The sequence below is a fragment of the Candida theae genome, assembly GCF_024610275.1.
Source record: "Candida theae strain CBS 12239 chromosome Unknown scaffold58, whole genome shotgun sequence".
In the NCBI taxonomy this organism is placed as follows: domain Eukaryota; kingdom Fungi; phylum Ascomycota; class Pichiomycetes; order Serinales; family Debaryomycetaceae; genus Lodderomyces; species Lodderomyces theae.
Window position 1 is genome coordinate 1 of NW_026261422.1, and position 18,160 is coordinate 18,160.

The 18,160-nt window shown below is 40.0% G+C and overlaps 4 protein-coding genes across 4 annotated transcripts; 3 read left to right on the top strand and 1 right to left on the bottom strand. All coding sequences in view use genetic code 12, as the record gives it.

Annotated features, from left to right (window-relative positions):
* Positions 1–793: 793 nt before the first annotated feature.
* On the top strand, positions 794–1,696 carry RRP42 (exosome non-catalytic core subunit; the record flags this gene model as incomplete). Its single annotated transcript, XM_051751348.1, has 1 exon — positions 794–1,696. One exon carries the CDS (start codon positions 794–796, stop codon positions 1,694–1,696), a length of 903 nt encoding a protein of 300 aa, XP_051609397.1.
* Positions 1,697–1,739: 43 nt separating this feature from the next.
* On the bottom strand, positions 1,740–5,858 carry KGF57_002075 (tRNA (guanosine(18)-2'-O)-methyltransferase; the record flags this gene model as incomplete). Its single annotated transcript, XM_051751349.1, has 1 exon — positions 1,740–5,858. One exon carries the CDS (start codon positions 5,856–5,858, stop codon positions 1,740–1,742), a length of 4,119 nt encoding a protein of 1,372 aa, XP_051609398.1.
* A 2,136-nt stretch (positions 5,859–7,994) lies between these two features.
* On the top strand, positions 7,995–9,716 carry KGF57_002076 (uncharacterized protein; the record flags this gene model as incomplete). Its single annotated transcript, XM_051751350.1, has 1 exon — positions 7,995–9,716. The coding sequence occupies one exon, from the start codon at positions 7,995–7,997 to the stop codon at positions 9,714–9,716; it is 1,722 nt and encodes a 573-aa protein (XP_051609399.1).
* Positions 9,717–10,640: 924 nt separating this feature from the next.
* On the top strand, positions 10,641–17,714 carry KGF57_002077 (aminophospholipid-translocating P4-type ATPase; the record flags this gene model as incomplete). The annotated part of the gene is made up of 2 exons (XM_051751351.1): positions 10,641–11,605; positions 12,446–17,714. 2 exons carry the CDS (start codon positions 10,641–10,643, stop codon positions 17,712–17,714), a joined length of 6,234 nt encoding a protein of 2,077 aa, XP_051609400.1.
* Between the last annotated feature and the right edge of the window lie 446 nt (positions 17,715–18,160).

Here is an 18,160-nt window from a genome sequence, read left to right on the forward strand (position 1 = left end):
TCTCTAGTAATAAGCATGGAAAAAGACAGTCGAAGAAAGTTTCTTCAGTTCTGTACATGGCACTGGAAAGTGAAGCGAGATGGTGGAAAGTAAAATACAGTCCCTTCTGATGCATTCCATTGCTCAAGCTTCAATGCTCATATCGAACTCTGTCGCCGGGAAGGTGTGGCCCTTTTCATACAACACGAGAATAATTGTTTGCGTCTGCAAGTGAACGTATATTGATTTCGCTATCTCAACCAAAATCAGCCAGAAAGTTTATCAAGTCAAGACTGTCTGGCTTAGTCCTCCATAAAGTCGAGATCTATTTCCAGCACTTTCCTCCTGCAAACCAAAAACATCCGAACCCATTGGAAAAATGGCATTGCACCTGTCAATTTCATATCTAGCGACGACATCACTGACTGTGTATACTTGTAGGTGACCCAAATGTAGCACCCCTGATGGATACGAAAGCATCACCAAGGCGTAGAAGTCCATGTCCTCGGATGAGTTGCCTCGTGGTTCTTGCAGTTGACTCCATCTGTTTCTCCATTTCTTGTCAATCTCAACGAGGATGTTATACGAAGGGATCGCTCATCCTCTGCTGTAGGTTATTGCTTGCGGCATGATTTCCTTGATAAAGACGTATTCGTTATAACGGCTGCAACATTGTCTGCGAAAGATCCTGCTTTACAATAGTCTTTACGCATCGCTTAAGGACTAAAAAAAAAAAAAAAATATATACACATATACAAAGTGTTGGAAAAACCTCATCTCTAAGCAAACCTACAACTACGAATATTTCTCCCTAATGCTACTATCTCCAGCAGAAAAACAATATCTACACGACTCATTGAGTCAGTCGCCAGTAATAAGACCAGACTCGCGGTCCGCGCATCAATATAGACCTCTTGAAGCTACTACGTCATTTTTACCGGGATCTAATGGGTCAGCAAGAATTCGGTTGCTGGAAGGTAGTGAATGTATAATCAGTGTCAAGGCCAAAGTTGTGCCCACTGAGCTAAACGCCTTTGAGGATGTTGCCCTGCTCAATTTGATTGATGTTGATGTTGACATTGCTGGGTATCGAGATGATTCCAATTACATTTCCAATTTGAAATTTCAATTGACAAATCTATTACATCAAAATTTCCCTCACTTGGTACTACAATTGACGACAAGGTATGCGTTTAGGTTATTTATTGATTGCGTCATCATCAGCCATCTGTCCTATCCATTGAGTTTGATGAGCTTGACAACTTACTTGGCCTTGAAAACGACAAGATTACCATTGTTGGTCAGTGATCCAAATGACTTACAGGTTGCTGAATATCCCACATTTTCCGATGATTGGGACGATTCCAGAACTATCGAAGAAATAATGGTGGATAAGAAACTTGGCCAAGCTTTCAAGCCCCCTATATTTGTAACTCTTGGAGTTGTAGGTAAGAACTTGATGTTTGACCCATCAGTTGAGGAAGAACAGGTCTTGGAAAACGGGTTGGTGGTTAGCTTCTACAATGACAAAGTCATAACTCCTATAACCAATGGAAACTTTGCTTTGAATTCAAACAATTCCAATTTCACCGGATTGAATAAACTAGTATTGGTGAAATCGATCGCCTTGTGTAATCAATATTGTCCAGCCATTGTTAAAGCTTTGGATGCATTGGTTGAACAGGAGGTTGGCGAAAGTAATTTGTCTATTTTCTAAAGAAGGTGTCTATAGATATAAATATTTGCATGTTCATTAACCACTAACAATGTTGAGTAGAATATGCATGAACTATTACAGCAGTTGCCGTTTGAATATTCATTGATCGTACTATTCCAACTTGCTTGATTTCAACGCAGATGTCGAGCTCGGCTAGCAAGTCTCCCGGTATACCTTCCCTTTCTCTACCTAGCAATATCAACGACTTTTTTGGAAACTTCAATTCATTGTTTAATTCCACCGATTGATCAGTTTGTTCTAATCCAATCAATGTGTACCCTTCCCTCTTTTTCTCTAGCAAATAGTCGCGAACATTATCTGGCGTCACTTCAACCATTGGCATCCATTGATCAGCAGTGACTGCAACATTCTTAAATTGTGGGTGTTTGCTTATTGCCATATCATGAATGGTCAATAATCCTGCCCCTAATACATCGCTCAAACGACATATACCTCCCAAGTTGGGTGGCTTATCAACAAGTGAAGCAACCACAATCAAGTCGCTTCTGATGAGGTCCTTACCGGTGTTGGATGCATCCTCGGTATCCATTACTGCATTCCATGCCCCACTCTTTGTCTGCAAAAGTCGTGACTGCACTACTGAATCAATTGGAGTAACGATTGGCTTCTTTTTATTAAGTTGTTGTTTGGCCCAAATGTCCTTTTCATCGTGCCCTATAGGATGTCTCAAGTGGCCTGTTTGTGCTTGAGATAGATTGTTGCTAAATTGAGCTTCACTAATAAAGTCAATGTCATCGCGATCGGTTAGGCGCAAAACAATTCCTCCTGCCAATGCCACCAAAGTCAAGTCCTCGACTATATCCCAAAGTAAAGCATCTCCACTTCTAAATTGACCAAATGAATCCGAAGTTGTTGCCGAGTGGTATAAGTTGGCAATTATGCTCCTTACGTTGGCATCTATAGGTAAATCCTTTTTGGTGATTTCGTTTTGGATCGAAACTACCAACGACAAGGAAAAGTGACGAATAAGTTTCTTCAGTGAGGTTGCTCCAGGAACAACAATGTTTATAAACTCGGTCAAGGTTTCCGCTTCCTTTGATGGGTTTAGTTTGCAAATCATTAAAAACAAGATTCGCAAGTATGACGTAGCTACTGCAGGTTTCAAATTGCTCATGTTTGTCGTTAACTCTTGGAAAATCTTGTTGGTTAACTCATCGTCGTAAAGCAGATTGTAGGCAAGGATCCACTCAATGTACATTCTTACCAATGGGCTTGGTTCCGTCGATATACGCTCAAGAACGAGATCAAAGTCAATCACCAATTTATCAACAAGGGAAGTCAAAATAGTGTAAAGCTGTAATCTATTCCATTCTTCAAAACTGTCAGTTGTCCGAACTGGATTGAAAAGGGAATACTTGCTTTCATTCTCAACGATGTAGCTGTAGATACTTTGTGCAAATTCTCTTGATTGAATCGAGTTGAATATAGCCATCAAATTAACCCTTGAGCGAACTTCTTGTGGACCATAAGCAGCTTGATAGATATCGGAATCATCACTGTGCGCTACTTGTTTGTCAAAAATATCTGCCATAACATCAACAACTTTGAAATACGATGTCTTTTGCTGGTACACCAAAAACCCACTGACCAAAATCTCCGGTAACCACTCTACTTTTTCAAATTGCTCTTGGTTGGTTAGTTGAGCACGCACCAAAGCTTGAGTGAGGGTAGGAAGCAAGCTACGTCTGGTAGCAGAATGTTCCAATACTGACAAGCAAAATGCCCTCAATTTGGATGCTTCCTCCTTGTGACAAATAACTAGAGGATGCAATGATGCTTTGATTATGGCAAGCTGTAAATCTCGTTGACTCAAATGTAACCTTCCAGATTCAACAACACCAAACCACAACTCTGATAGGAAATCGACAATTTCAGTTGGAAGCTGTACATGTGATGCAGTGTCAAGATAGTCTTGAATCAAGTTAACCATGGCGTAGTTTCCAGTGTAACTCGAAGACGTGGAGTCGAATGTTTTGAACGCAGACGGGAAATATGTCGGATTTTTTTGAAAGCTGATCTCTAATGATTTGTAGTATTCCCCATCAATTCTATCCTTTATTTTGTAGAAAAATTTATCCACTTTAGTCAACTCATCGGTATTGGTTAGCAAATTTCTCTTGAGTTCAACTAGAATATTTTCATCTTCAAACTGGAAGGTAGAGTTACGATAAAGATTGTTGAAAAGTTTCATTTTGATGTGTACGTTGTTCAAGATTGACAAATCTTGAGATTGTAAGTCCGATTCAATTTGAGACCATAGTTGAAGTATCTTGTCGTCGCTGGGAACTGCAAAGTTGAACTCGGCGTAGTCAGCATTCGAAAGACTTTCCAAGATCGCTATCTCATCCGAATTTACCAACACTTGCAACTCTTCTGCAATTGATTTCAATGTCGCTTTTTTGAATCCAGACTCTAATAACTTAGCCAACAAAATTGGTTCCGTCCGTGACAAGAAAAATGTTTGATTTGAAATATCGAGTAATAGGACTTTAGCGTCAATGTCGTCACTTTGTTCAAGAAATTCCTCCAATCCTTCAATTTCACTCACATAACGCTCAAATTGGCTTAGATTATCATGCAATAAGCTAAATCCATTAAATTTGGTAAATTTTTTCAAAGCCATCATAAAATTGTTCAAGTTGGGCCTGAAATTAAGCAACAAACGCAAGTTTGATGTCTGACTATAAGTTTCAAGCAATGTGCCTTCTGATTTGATTTCAAATAGTTCCAACAATGGCAGGTCGTGTACACCATATTGTAAAACCTTTCTCTCTTGTAACCCATCAACCAAACCGTGCATGATCAAAATCCTTGTGGGGGCAAAATTGTGTTTAAACTCTGCACAAACACGCAAGATTGATAAAGCCACAGCTTGAAATTCATTCTCCTGCTTCAAGTTCTTAACCATGTTAGTGATCAAGTCCTTCAACTGATAGGCAAATGGGCACTCAACCTTCCCATTGACTACTTTCACATTCATATTAGCAGCAATCATTAAGTTGGGCAAAAATGACTTCTCCAAAATTGGCAATGCATCTTTGATGAGATACAAATTATGCAAGGGTATAGACAACAACAACCTAGTGGTGAGCTTCCTAACTGAATCAATCGTTGCAGTAAACCCCGTAGAAAGTAAGCACCAGCCCCAAGATGGTTTAATCAAAGAATCGGGTGAGATTAGTCCAGCGATGTCGGTGAACCCGGCTTCAGCTTGATGGAGGGAAGTATCAATTGCCAAGATTTCGTAAAGTGTGACATATCTCGCCCATTCATTTAAATAAGCATTTGTTTTGTTCAAATCCCACATAATGAAAGCATTATCTAGTTGGCTATTGATTGATTTGATTGACAATTGCAATATCGATACCGAAAACTTTCTCTGTTCATGTATCGTACTGGTTAAGCCACGTTGAAGTACGGACCAATACTGATTTGCTTGTAAAAGAGTCTGATACTTTGTGTTCTTTTGCAAGTCCTTGCTGCTATTGAGATATCTCAACCATAGAGTAAATGCCGATGACTGCTGAAATGATGACTCTGACGACTCAAGAGTAAATATCACCCTCCAGATTAGATCAAATTCACTTGAACCATTCAGCAACACTTTTATTCTCCATCTCAACAAGTTGGATGCTTCATTGGACACGAATTTCTCAGCACTTCCCAACAAAAGTAAAAGCAAGTGATCCAATTGAAGAACTGAAGTTTGAGACTGTTTTTGAAAAATTTGGCTCATTAGTGCAAACAACGCATTCAATTCGGTATCTGCAACTTCAAATTCGTCTTTGCTGTCCACATGTATGTTGAATAGTTGATAGTATGTAGATCCAAAATCTGCCTTGTGCTTATCGATGTACTGTTTTGTGATGTCTGTCACTTGATCTAGGACTTGGGTTTCCAATTTAGGCAATGCACTAATCAACTTTGATATCGAATCAATATATTCACCGTCTAACAAGTGTTGATAACAGTAAGATGTTATGGTTTCAAGTGTTTGATCATTGATCTCGACATTATGCAAAAGTTCCACCAAGACATCGACATCGTCTTTGTCGTCAGATAGTTTTCTGGAGAGGCTATCAATTATTTCCAGTTGCTTATCGTGGCTAACATATTTGCTGATCAACGATGCCGCACTCATGACTCTCGTGGTAAAGATTCAGTTGCCAAGGTTTGGTTGTAAAATCAATCAGCAGAATGGGTGGAGAAAAAAAAAAAAAAAAAAAAAGTGATGCGCATCAAAGACGATACTGGCACTGCTACCAAATTCTTCCCAATCTCTCTTGGTGCATCCACTTTGCCTTTATCATAAAGTTGAGGCTCTATGAAGAAGCAAATATCGCAATTATTTCAAAGAAAACTAGTAGCCCGTGCCTAAGTATCGACCCCCTCTATATCATTGCTGCCCTTTGTATTCGGGGGAGTAGTAATTGTACCAGTAAGAAATTTCATACTTGAACTGGCTGAGAATGTTGATTAGGAATCAGCGTATCGTGAAGCAGGACAAACATCCTCCATTTCTGGCGTAATCAACCTCCTAGGATCCTGAAAAGTGGGGGGGTTCGTATTCTTTCTCCATTATTTTGTCTATGCTACGAGTTGCGGCGACAGTTTTTTTGAGGTACTTCCAACAGACGGCGTTTTCATCAAAATACTTAAAATTGCATGTGTGTGTGTGTGTGTGTGTGTGTGTGTGCGTGTTACAAAATTGGTACTCGTAGGTCTTACGCAGGGTAACATTTTCAGGGCCCTCTCTCACATCATAAACGTCAGCCGCACTGTTATATCCATTTTAAGTGCTCTATTCCCGTTCTGACAGAATCTTCCCCCCCCCAAGAAGATATTATGAACTAGTAGTAAAGTTTAGCGAGGCTTGCAAAAATTGGTACGGATAATTATAGCGAGGTCACGAGACAAATGCAAAGACGCCTTAAATTAATTACCGGATTGGGAAGGTGGGGGAGGAGAAAGAGACTAATAGATTTCTTTTTTTCTTTTTTTTGTCTTTTGTTTTTGTTTTTGTTTTTGGTCTTGTGTAACATTCAGTTTTACTTTACGCCGTCGGAGTTTTTGCAAAACGCCGTACTCAAACTACGATCATTAACGAGGATTGGTGCTACTGTTCCCTAAACATAACATGAGCTGGTTGTAGTATGGGATAAATCGTTCAAGTCTATATCCTTATCATTGTCTCCCGTGGTGGAGACTTGTCAGGGGAGAAGAGCTGGTCCCAGACGCTACATGTTTGGAGAAAAGGAATCACTCATCTCGCTTGTTGCCCTCTTATACTGAATCAGTTGAAATTAAGCGAACTTATGAATTATCCTCTCTCCATTACAAGAAAGTAGGACGTTTGATAAGAATGTATTTTGCCACCAAAGTGAGCAACGCAGCATCTATTAGCGTACATGCGTCTGTTCTCACTTTTTCAATCTTTTGTATACAAAGCATTTTATTGGTGTCTCTCTCTGCCCAAGGCGTACACTTTTAAAAAAAAAAATAAAAATAATCATACGGTGAATACCCCCCCCCCATATACGAAATACAATTAACAACTGAACTAAAAAATTGAAAAAAAAAAGGAAACTGGAAAAGGAAAAGAAAGACAAGAAAATAAATGTGGGGTCACTACCACCCTTAGTTGGATCGGTGCCTGACTAGCCATTTCTTATTTTAGCAATGACTCGCTTGTTTATACTGAAAACTGTAAGTTTATTCAACCTATTTAACAGCTGAAGAATGTTTTTTAGTTCGTGATGTTTAATAGCTTTGACCTAAATGCCTATCTGTCATCAAATTCGCTGCTCTCTCTTTAGTTATGTGATTAATTGATAGATAACAGAGAATATTAATTTCTTTTTTCTTTTTTCTTCTGTCCATTGTATTTTAGAGTGAAAGAGAGAGAGTGCTTCATGATAAGCCACAAACCTAAAAAGATTAACTCAACACTCGAGAAGAGATACCAATAATCCATAATCCATAAACCAAAAAAACTTACTGCATATCATAGAGTACACAGAACAACAACAGTAACAAAGCTACAGTGTGCGAGAGAGCGAGAAGGGAGTTTAACAATGTATTGTTTTCTTTCTTTTTGTAAGCATTTTTTCTCTTTATCTCTAAGCATAGCTCTTCCTTCTTTTGGTTTATATATAAAGATACCGAATATTGCCTCTTCTTTTATTTTGGTTTTTATTTTTTTTTTTCTTCTTTTCGAAATATCAAGTTCAACAAAACCATACTGCGGTCAGTCACTTCTACTACAATTACTTAAGCTATGGGTATCAAGGACAACTTGGAAAAGATTGGCGTTACACGAAAGAAGATTTATCGTGGATCATCAGCATCTTTAAACATAGTGATTTCCAATTCACAAGTGGTTGAAGTTGATGAAAAGACGGGTAAAGTATTATCGCGTTCCAACTCCGAAGCAAGCGCCCACACATTTGAACCAGAAACTCTAGAAAGAGGTTTAAAGTCCAGGCATGCTCAATTGATTGCCATTGGTGGTGCTATTGGTACTGGGTTGTTTGTTGGGTCTAGTACAGCATTGGTCACTTGCGGACCAGCGTCACTTTTCCTCTCGTATGTTATTATGTCGTCAGTGGTTTACTTTGTCATGCAGATGTTGGCAGAAATGACAATATTCTTGCCGGTGCCTGGTAATGGTCCATTGGCATTCATTAACGATTGCTTGTCTCCTTCATTTGGATTTGCATTTGGTTGGAACTATTGGTATGCATTCAGTGTGTTGGTTGGTGCCGAAGTCACTGCTGCTGCTGTTGTGATTGAGTATTGGACAAAGTCGGTAAGTACAGCTGTATGGATCACCATCTTGTTGGCAGTTATCATATTTATGAATATGACTTCGGTCAAATTCTTTGGTGAAGCTGAATTTTGGTTTGCATCGATAAAGATTATTGCTTTGGTGGGGTTGATCATCTTGAGTATTGTGTTGTTTTTTGGTGGTGGTCCAAACCATGATCGATTGGGGTTCAGGTATTGGAAACATTCACCTTTCAAAGAACATCTTACTGGTGGCGCAACTGGAAGATTCTTGGGGTTGTGGACAGCAATTATCAAATCGGGGTTCTCCTATATTACTTCGCCTGAATTGGTATCCACAACAATGGGTGAAACTGTGGCACCTAGATATAATGGAGCCAAAGCATCGCGTCGTTTCATCTGGCGTTTGATCTTCTTTTACGCTTTGGGTACTTTGAGTATTAGTGTCATTGTCAGCTCAAATGATAAGCAATTGTTTGGTGGTGCTTCTGATGCTTCGGGTAGTGCATTCACGGTTGCTATAAAGAATGCTGGTATAAAAGGTTTGAACCATGTTATCAATGCTGTCATTCTAACGTCGGCGGCATCGGCTGGGAACTCATTCTTATATTCGGCTTCAAGAGCAATCTTCTCCATGGCACAAAGAGGCAAAGCTCCCCGAATTTTTACTACAGTCAACCGATTTGGAGTTCCATACTATGCTGTTGCCATATCATCAATCTTTGGATTCTTGGCCTACTTGAATGTTTCTTCTTCCTCAGCAAATGTGTTTAACTGGCTTACAAACATCTCCACCATTTCGGGGTTCTTGGCTTGGTTAGCTTTGGGATTTACTTATCTTCGTTGGAGAAAAGCAATTGCTTTCCATGGCCTTAGCGATAGAGTGCCATACAAGTCTAAATTGTTGCCTTATGGTGCCTACTATGTCATCTTCATGATGGCAATCATTACCATCACCAACGGATACGCAGTGTTTTTTGATTTCAACGGGGCTGATTTCGTCGCTGCATATGTCACCTTACCCATTGTCGTTGGTTTGTATGCTGCACATCGTATTTACGACTATTGGAAAAACGGAACTACACGCTGGTTGGTACCTATTCAAGAAATTGACTTGGTGACAAATTTGGATTTAGTTGAAGAGGAAGAACAGAATTATGAACCACGTGTGCCCAAGAATTTCTTGCAAAGGTTTTGGTTCTGGTTGGCCTAGATGGCAGGGTGGAAATTGGAGCACTCTAGATGTTGTAATTTTAGTGCCTAACGACATAGTAATGAAATTTCAATAGTTGAATTTAGTGTAAGACCAGTCTCTTTGCAGAATTATTGACAACTTCGAGACCCAAGCATTCACAAGAGGTAAACTACAAGCTTTTTCGATTTTGCCAGGAATTATTCCGCGAGCTCGGCAGATGCAGCTGTTGATTCAGGAAGGGGGGAGGGAGGGAGGCCGCAAGAAGTCTTGGATATCTTTACAGCACCTACATGCCGAGAATAACAGCGGAATGAATTTGAGAAACGTAAAACCGCACAAAACCAAGTTTTCGATAGATTATATTGCGTTTTAAGGTTTTATTGTGGTTTAGTGCAATCGTGCACGTGGCCAGAAATTATTCTGAGAAGTGGGGGACTGAGCAGTTGTAACTGATGTGAAAAAAAGGCTACTTATTGTAGAGCAAATGTGTGTGTGTGCCGTGTGTGCCGTGTGTGTATGCGGTGTCAAAGCTGTGCTCGGTCATGAACTGAGTGCTCGAATTCATGACCCTAATCCGTAATGAAAAATTCCATTCAAGGCTTTCACTGGCTAGATAATGATGAAACTTTTCAACACAAGAAAAGATCAATACCGGTATTGTGTCATAATTACAATTCCATTTTGAATTGGAAAACCAAAACAAATGCGATTTAGCCGATGGTCCCCATGTGGCACCTTCTTATTGTCCTCCAACAATAGGAATTTCAATTGGTTTGCTCGTAATTCACTAATGGCCTTTAGCAATCTTTTGTGAGAGCAAAAGAATGCAGCTTTGGTACGGCACGAAAAGTCTAATATAAAAGGGGCTCGAGATTCCTTGTCAACACTACAATCTACTACTACCACTGCTGCTGCCACCACCACCAACACCACCAACAAACAATGCTAGTGTCGTCAATTGCTTTTGCTCTTGGTTTCCAGACTGTTGTTGCTACTCCATACTCCGCACCATACTTTGGAAAGTTCTTCCACGGTCAAAGAACCTCTGGTGACTCTTCATCCTTGGGAAATCAGTATCCTGTCAAAGACTGTACCAGCTTTATTGCATATACACCAGATTCTTGGTCTTGTCATAATACCTCTGCAATTCCAGCAGAAGACCTGTGCTGTTTCGAAGATTTTGGTATTTTGTTGCAGTCTCAATTCTGGGATTTCAACACCACTTTGTTGGAATTGGCAATTAATGGTTCAACTCAGGATGTGATTGAGGCAGACGTTAGAAGCAAGATTGAGGCATTCGATGATGATCTCAAAACTACATTCACCATTCACGGTTTGTGGAATGATCTTTGTAATGGGTCCTATAACCAGTACTGCCAACCAGATTGGGAAGTCAGCAACGACAGGGACAATCTCTCCTACCTCATTGGTGAAGAGTTCAACAAACCTGAGTTGTTGAAAATTATGAAAAAGTACTGGATCAACACACTCAAGTCTAATGTTGAAGACCAAGCTAGTGCCGCTCTATGGGAGCATGAATACAACAAACACGGTACTTGTATGAACACCTTGCTGCCATCATGTTTCACTGGAAACTATCTGCAATTTGAAAACGCTGTCAATTTTTACGAAAAGACTGTGGAAATCTGGAGCCAGCTTGACACATTCCAGTTTTTGTCAAGTGCGGGAATTGTTCCCACTGTGGCCAGACAATACAAGTTGAGTGATGTTGAAGCTGCTTTACAAAGGGCCCATGGTGGTTCTGTTTACGTTGGTTGCTTGAATAACTCAATCAGTGAAATTTGGTACTATTACAATTTACAAGGAAGTGTTTTGACAGGAACCTACAGACCAATTGATTCTCTTGGAAACAGCACTTGTAAGGAAAATGTCTGGTATCTTCCAAAGTAAGCAGAAATAAACTTTGAAGGAAGGAAAAGTTTAAGAAAAAAAAAAAAAATTCAGTTCTAAAGCACGTTTCACCTTTTTCCCGAGATTAAAAAAAAAAAAAAAAATATCAGATTTTCACCCAGTTTTTAATATATAGCCAAGTTTTGAATTGAGCCAGTTGACATTCTACTTGTAAGATAAAAAAAACTGAACGACATCGGTGGTGAGTTATGCCACTACAGCGTATACAGTTGTTTACTGATTGTGAAGTGTAAAGGAAATGCATTTAATGTACGTCGGCACGTGATGTCAATTAAAGCACAAAAAGAAGTATGATGAGTGGGGTGGGCTTAGCTTGTTAGATAGAGATAGTCATTGCATGTATATTATGTCTTCATCTAAAAAGTTTAATACACAACACAACCAGTCTAAAGTTGCAAATAGGCAAAAGTACTTCTTTCTTACTGTTTAGAGCATGTTGTGGTAGCCCTTGAGTAGAGTTAGAAGAGTATACTTTGTAAACAGCAGTTGTGCCTATGCTCTCAAACATTACTATCGTAAGTCCTATTGTTACTCTTTCACTCTTCACCTCGTTAGTTTTACTCTCTCTCAAAAGTTAATTCTTTTTATTTTTAGTAAATAACAAAAAGAAAACAAAAAAAAAAAATATATATATCCAATACAATACATATACACACTACACTGGCAAGCACAACACATCCACACTCAACCACTGCCAGTGTGTTACTTGGAGTCATATTAGCTATTATCATCACCGCGTACTCGTCACCTAGTAGTTAGCTAATCAGTGCAACTGAGTATCAACTAAAGATGACAGAGGAAAGTTCCAGCTCAAGGCTGAGCAATATCGAGGAACCTCGTGCCAACGACACTTATATGCCTTCACCAGTATCTGGCCATCCGCAGGAAGTACTGGCTAGCTCAGATCAACCATCGATACCTGTTCCCCCTCCAACAAGTAACTCGTCCAGCAACAACACTCTAGCTGTGCCTAATCCAGTACGAACGAGGCGAAAACGTGGTTTGTCTTTGAGATCACAGTTGTTTAACAAGGCATTTAATATTCAACAAGAAAACTCTTTGCCCGAGAGTGGTGGTCAACAAGCAGCTACATCTGCATCTGCGTCTGCATCTGCATCTGCATCCGAATCTGCATCCGAATCCGCATCTACTCCTCTGAACAATATTGAGCTTCAACCAATCTCCAATCGGGGAGTGGTACACACTTCACCTCCACAAATCAATATTGAAAAATCGGATCCACTACCCACTTACGAGTCTTCATCGTCTTCTGCAAATAAATACGAGCCATACAACGTCTTGGAATCTCACTTGACAAAATCAACAACCCATTTAACTTTAGAAAGCAAACAATCAAGTATCAGTGCCTCGTCATTTTTATCAAAGAGGCAGCGATTGCACAGCACATCACAGAATAGGTTTTGGAGACGACTAAGAAAATTGCGGAATAAGATCTGGGGTGCTAAAGTTTCTCAGTCAACCGAGTCAGGAAGAATCATCCCTCTTTCGGTGAACCCAAGCGGAGTAAATGATTTTTATCAAGATGAATACTATTCTCCCAAATCAAAAGCATACATCGATGAAAGAACCAATGATCCCTACGTCAACAATGTCGTTACCTCTTCAAAGTACACGATATACTCCTTTCTTCCCAAACAACTTCGAGCACAGTTTTCAAAGATTGCAAATTGTTATTTCATGGTGGTTGCTATTATGCAAATGATACCTGGATGGTCAACAACTGGTCACTACACGACCATCATCCCATTGTGTATTTTCATGTCCATATCGATGGCAAGAGAGGCCTTTGATGATTGGAAAAGACACGGCCATGACAAGGAGGAAAACAGTAAACTCACGACTGTGATTAGAGAAGATGAGGAGTTGAGTAGTTTTGACACCCATTCTATCAACACCATTTTGACTGAAACGATACCAGTGGCATCTGGCCGCGTTACTAGTTCTTCAGCCTTGCCTAATGCATCAGCAAATTCCTCATTATCTGATTTGGAAGAGTCGATTAATGCTGAAACTCTTCTGTTTGCCAACATAGACGCAATGCAACGATACAACTTGAAGGAAGTACCCACAAAATGGAAGAATGTCAAGGTTGGCGATATCGTGAAAATTAACCAGAACGAATGGTTTCCAGCAGATGTAATCTTGATTGCGACAAGCGGGGATGATTTACAAGAAGCCTTTGTTGAGACTATGGCTTTAGATGGAGAAACGAATATGAAGTCGAAATTCCCACACCCTGAACTTTCGAAAAGGGCACGCACTGCACCTGGGTTGAAGAATCTTCACACTTTGGTCACCACTGAAGACCCAAATATTGATTTGTACAACTTTGAGGCGTCTTTTTACATGAATGAGCAGGTATATCCTTTGGGTCCAGACAATGTGGTGTATCGTGGTAGTGTCTTGAGGAACACTGAGTCTGTTTTGGGAATGGTTGTGTTTACCGGTGAGGAGACTAAAATCCGAATGAATAATATCAAAAACCCAAGAACTAAAGCACCAAAGTTGCAAAAAAATATAAACTATATTGTTGTCTTTATGGTTTTCGTTGTGGTGATGTTGTCTGCATTTTCAACTATGGCACAGCGTCTCAAGTACAGCCAGAACAAAGACAAAGCATGGTACCTCTACCAACAAGATGCCGGGGTAGCTGCCACATTAATGGGATTTATCATCATGTACAACACTTTGATTCCGTTATCGCTTTACGTCACGATGGAGATTATAAAGGTGATGCAATTGTGTTTCTTACAATTCGATATTGATATGTATGATCCGAAAACAAATACGCCAGCAGATGCAAAAACCGCAACCATTTTGGAGGAATTGGGTCAAGTATCTTATATCTTCAGCGACAAAACAGGCACTCTTACAGACAACAAGATGATATTTAGAAAGCTAAGTGTGTGTGGTGTGAGTTGGCTACATGATCTTGATCTTATGCTTAACGAGCGCGAAAATCCGGGAGAGCAAGAGGTTGTCAACTTGGTACAGAGACAAAGCGTGCATCTTCCAAGACAGCCAGTCCTGAACGTTACCAATGGCGCTAATAACACAAATAGGTTTAGCACCACGTCAATTGCACGTGAAAGTACGGATATCAGGCAGTCAGGATTAAGCGCAAAGACGTGGGTATCAACAGCGCAGCCACATAAAGTTCAAGACACATTGAATACGTTGCAACTAATCAGGCATTTGCAATTGCATCCTCAGACCATATTTTCTCGCAAGGCGAAATTTTTCTTATTATCGCTAGCATTGTGCAATACATGTTCTCCTGTCAAGAAGAATCATAAGAAATTTAAAGTTAGTGAGTCTTACTCGTCATTGGAGGATATTTCGCATGATGCGGATGATGATGATGCAACACTCACATATCAAGCAACATCTCCTGATGAAATAGCCTTGGTCCAAGCCGCCAGGGATTTGGGGTACGTGATCTTTGACCGCCAATCTGAAAAATTGCAAATTAGAACCTATCCCGAAGGTTTTGATAGTGACCCTGTTGTAGAGGAATATCAGGTTTTGGATGTCATTGAGTTTTCGTCAGCAAGAAAGAGAATGTCGGTAGTGGTGAAGTTCCCAGATGGTCGTATTGCACTCGTTTGTAAAGGGGCAGATAATGTCATTTTGGAGCATTTGAAGAACTCTACACTTGCAAAGGAAAAAGCAAAGGAGATCTCCACGCAATCAACAGAGAGAAAAATGCAGGAAGCAGACGCGGTATTGCAATCAAGGTTTTCACAAGATTTTGAATCAAGAAAATCCGGGTTTTCTTTGCGACAAAGTTTGAATTTGAGTGAGCGAAGGATGAATACTATTGACAACGCATTGATGGGGCTTGAAGAAGAACAGGATGAAGAGGTTGCTAGTATTGCGAATCAAGCGAGAATGTCCTTGCATCTTCAACAAGCCCAAAAGTATAGCGTAGATGATGATGATGGTGATGATGATGATGATGAAAACGCTGCAGTCGTCAATGAAGAACCGCTGTCAAAATTGCTTGAAACTCACCAATCCATTCCTAATGACAAACTTGTACTCAATGATGAATTTGTCATTGAAAAAACATTGGAGCATGTGGAGGAATTTTCAATCGAAGGGTTGCGTACGTTGCTTTACTCCTTCAAGTGGTTGACTGAACAAGATTTTGAGGAATGGCATAATGAGTACGCTGAAGCCAAAACCTCTTTAAAGGACCGAGCCCAGTTGGTTGAGGATGTTGGGGGCAAGATTGAATTTGACTTGGAATTGTTGGGTGCTACTGCAATAGAAGACAAACTTCAAGATGGAGTTAGTGAAGCAATTGTAAAACTTCGAAGAGCAGGTATCAAATTGTGGATGCTAACAGGAGACAAGCGAGAAACTGCTATCAACATTGGGTACTCGTGTCGTCTCATTAAAGACTATTCCACAGTGACGATCTTGTCTATCGACGAGGGAAAGCATGCGGTTTCAGATAAGATAGCGTCGCTATTGAGAGATATACAAGGTGGAGGTATTGCCCACAGTGTGCTAGTCATCGATGGTGGTACATTGGGCGAGATTGAAAACGACTCTCAGTTACTGTCTCAGTTTTTTGAGCTTTGTGTGGAGGTAGATTCAACAATATGTTGCAGAGCTTCGCCGAGTCAGAAAGCAAATATGGTCAGCTCTGTTCGGTCATTGAGAAAAAAAGCGGTCACTTTGGCAATTGGAGATGGGGCTAATGACATTGCAATGATCCAAAGTGCAGATATTGGTGTTGGAATAACTGGAAAAGAAGGCTTGCAGGCGGCTAGATCTGCTGATTATGCCATTGCCCAATTTCGGTTTTTGATCAAGCTTTTGTTGGTTAATGGGCGGTACAATTATGTCAGGACTTCGAAGTTTGTATTGTGCACGTTTTACAAGGAGCTTTTATTCTACTTGACTCAGTGCATATATCAACGCAACACGCTATTTTCTGGGTCATCTATGTATGAGAGTTGGTCGCTTTCCATGTTTAATACCTTGTTCACTTCATTGCCTGTGCTCTGTATTGGAATGTTTGACAAAGATTTGAAACCGTCCACGTTGATTGCTGTACCTGAGCTTTACGCAAAGGGACGCTTGTACCAAGCATTCAATCTTCGGGTGTTTCTTTCTTGGATGATTTTAGCGACGCTTCAAAGTGTTGGGGTGGAATTTTTGGCATTGTACATTTGGGGGTTCACAAGTTTGAGAGACAACACTACGTTTGCGTTGGGCTCTTTAGTATTTGCGGCTTTGGTGATTATCATCAATGCCAAATGTACTTTGATTGAGATGCAAAATAGACAGTGGCTCGCATTTGCATCATTTATCATTTCAGTTGGCGGATTTGCTGTATGGAACGTTTTGATTATGTTCCTCTATAGACTGAAGGCATCCACCATCTTTTATGTATCCTATGGACTTATCACGTGGGGTTTGGATCAAAGCTGGTGGGCGGCGTTGCTACTCATTGTGATGGTGCCATTGTTCTTTGATATTTTGATCAAGGTGTTCACCTTTATGTTCAATCCTAGTGATGATCAAATCTTTCAGGTGTATGAGAAGGATATGAAGTGGAGAAAATTGTTTGAACAATCTTCATACAAAGAGTTGTTTCAAGGATGGACTTTCCCTCGTGATCCATCGACCACAAAGACTCTGCTTTTCAAGATATTGAAAAATATTGGCATCAATGTGGACTTTAGTGCGAGAAAACCCATTGAATTACCGGACAACGAAGACGACAATGGTTCAAATAATCAATCAGCACTCAGCAGAAAAAGAGCGGGAACTAATCCAATGGATCACGAACTCCCTGCAAATGGTGACGGTGTTGGACTCTACTCTCATGATAACCAACCATACGATTTAGTTGATGCTGACGGCTATGAGATTCTACCTAGTGGGAAAAGAGTCAGGATCAAAACAAGAGAAGGCAGAAGCTGGTCACTTTCTAAAACTTTTGGGCTTAGGAAGAAAAGAAACTCAACGGACTCTGAAGAAGATGTTGATGCGATTATTGATAATCGGTTGAAAGATTTGCGTGAGGAAGAAGAAGGGAGACAATAGTGTAGTGAGACAAACTTGAGTAACATTTTATGATTAACGATATATAATATTGCACTTTGTAGATTTAGTAGGCTTCCTCTGTGTGTGAAAAAGAAAAGATTGAGCGTGGAGCTGCAAAAAAGGAATAAAGAAAAAATAAAAAAAATTTAACGACAACTGCAGGACTCGAACCTACGCGGGCAGAGCCCAAAAGATACCTTGAGTTAATTCAAGTCTTTCTCCTTAACCACTCGGACAAGTTGCCAACTGAGCCAAAGTGCTCTTTTCTTCAGAAGAATTTATTGGGATTGTTGATTAAGCCAATTTTTAGAAGCTTTTTCATCAACTTGAAATGCTGGAAATTGGATAGTTATCAATGCAGCCAAACGGACGTTAAAAGACACATCAAGTTAGTAAAAGTATACTGTTGTTATATCGGGGCTCTGTGATTTACTTACGTAAAGTTA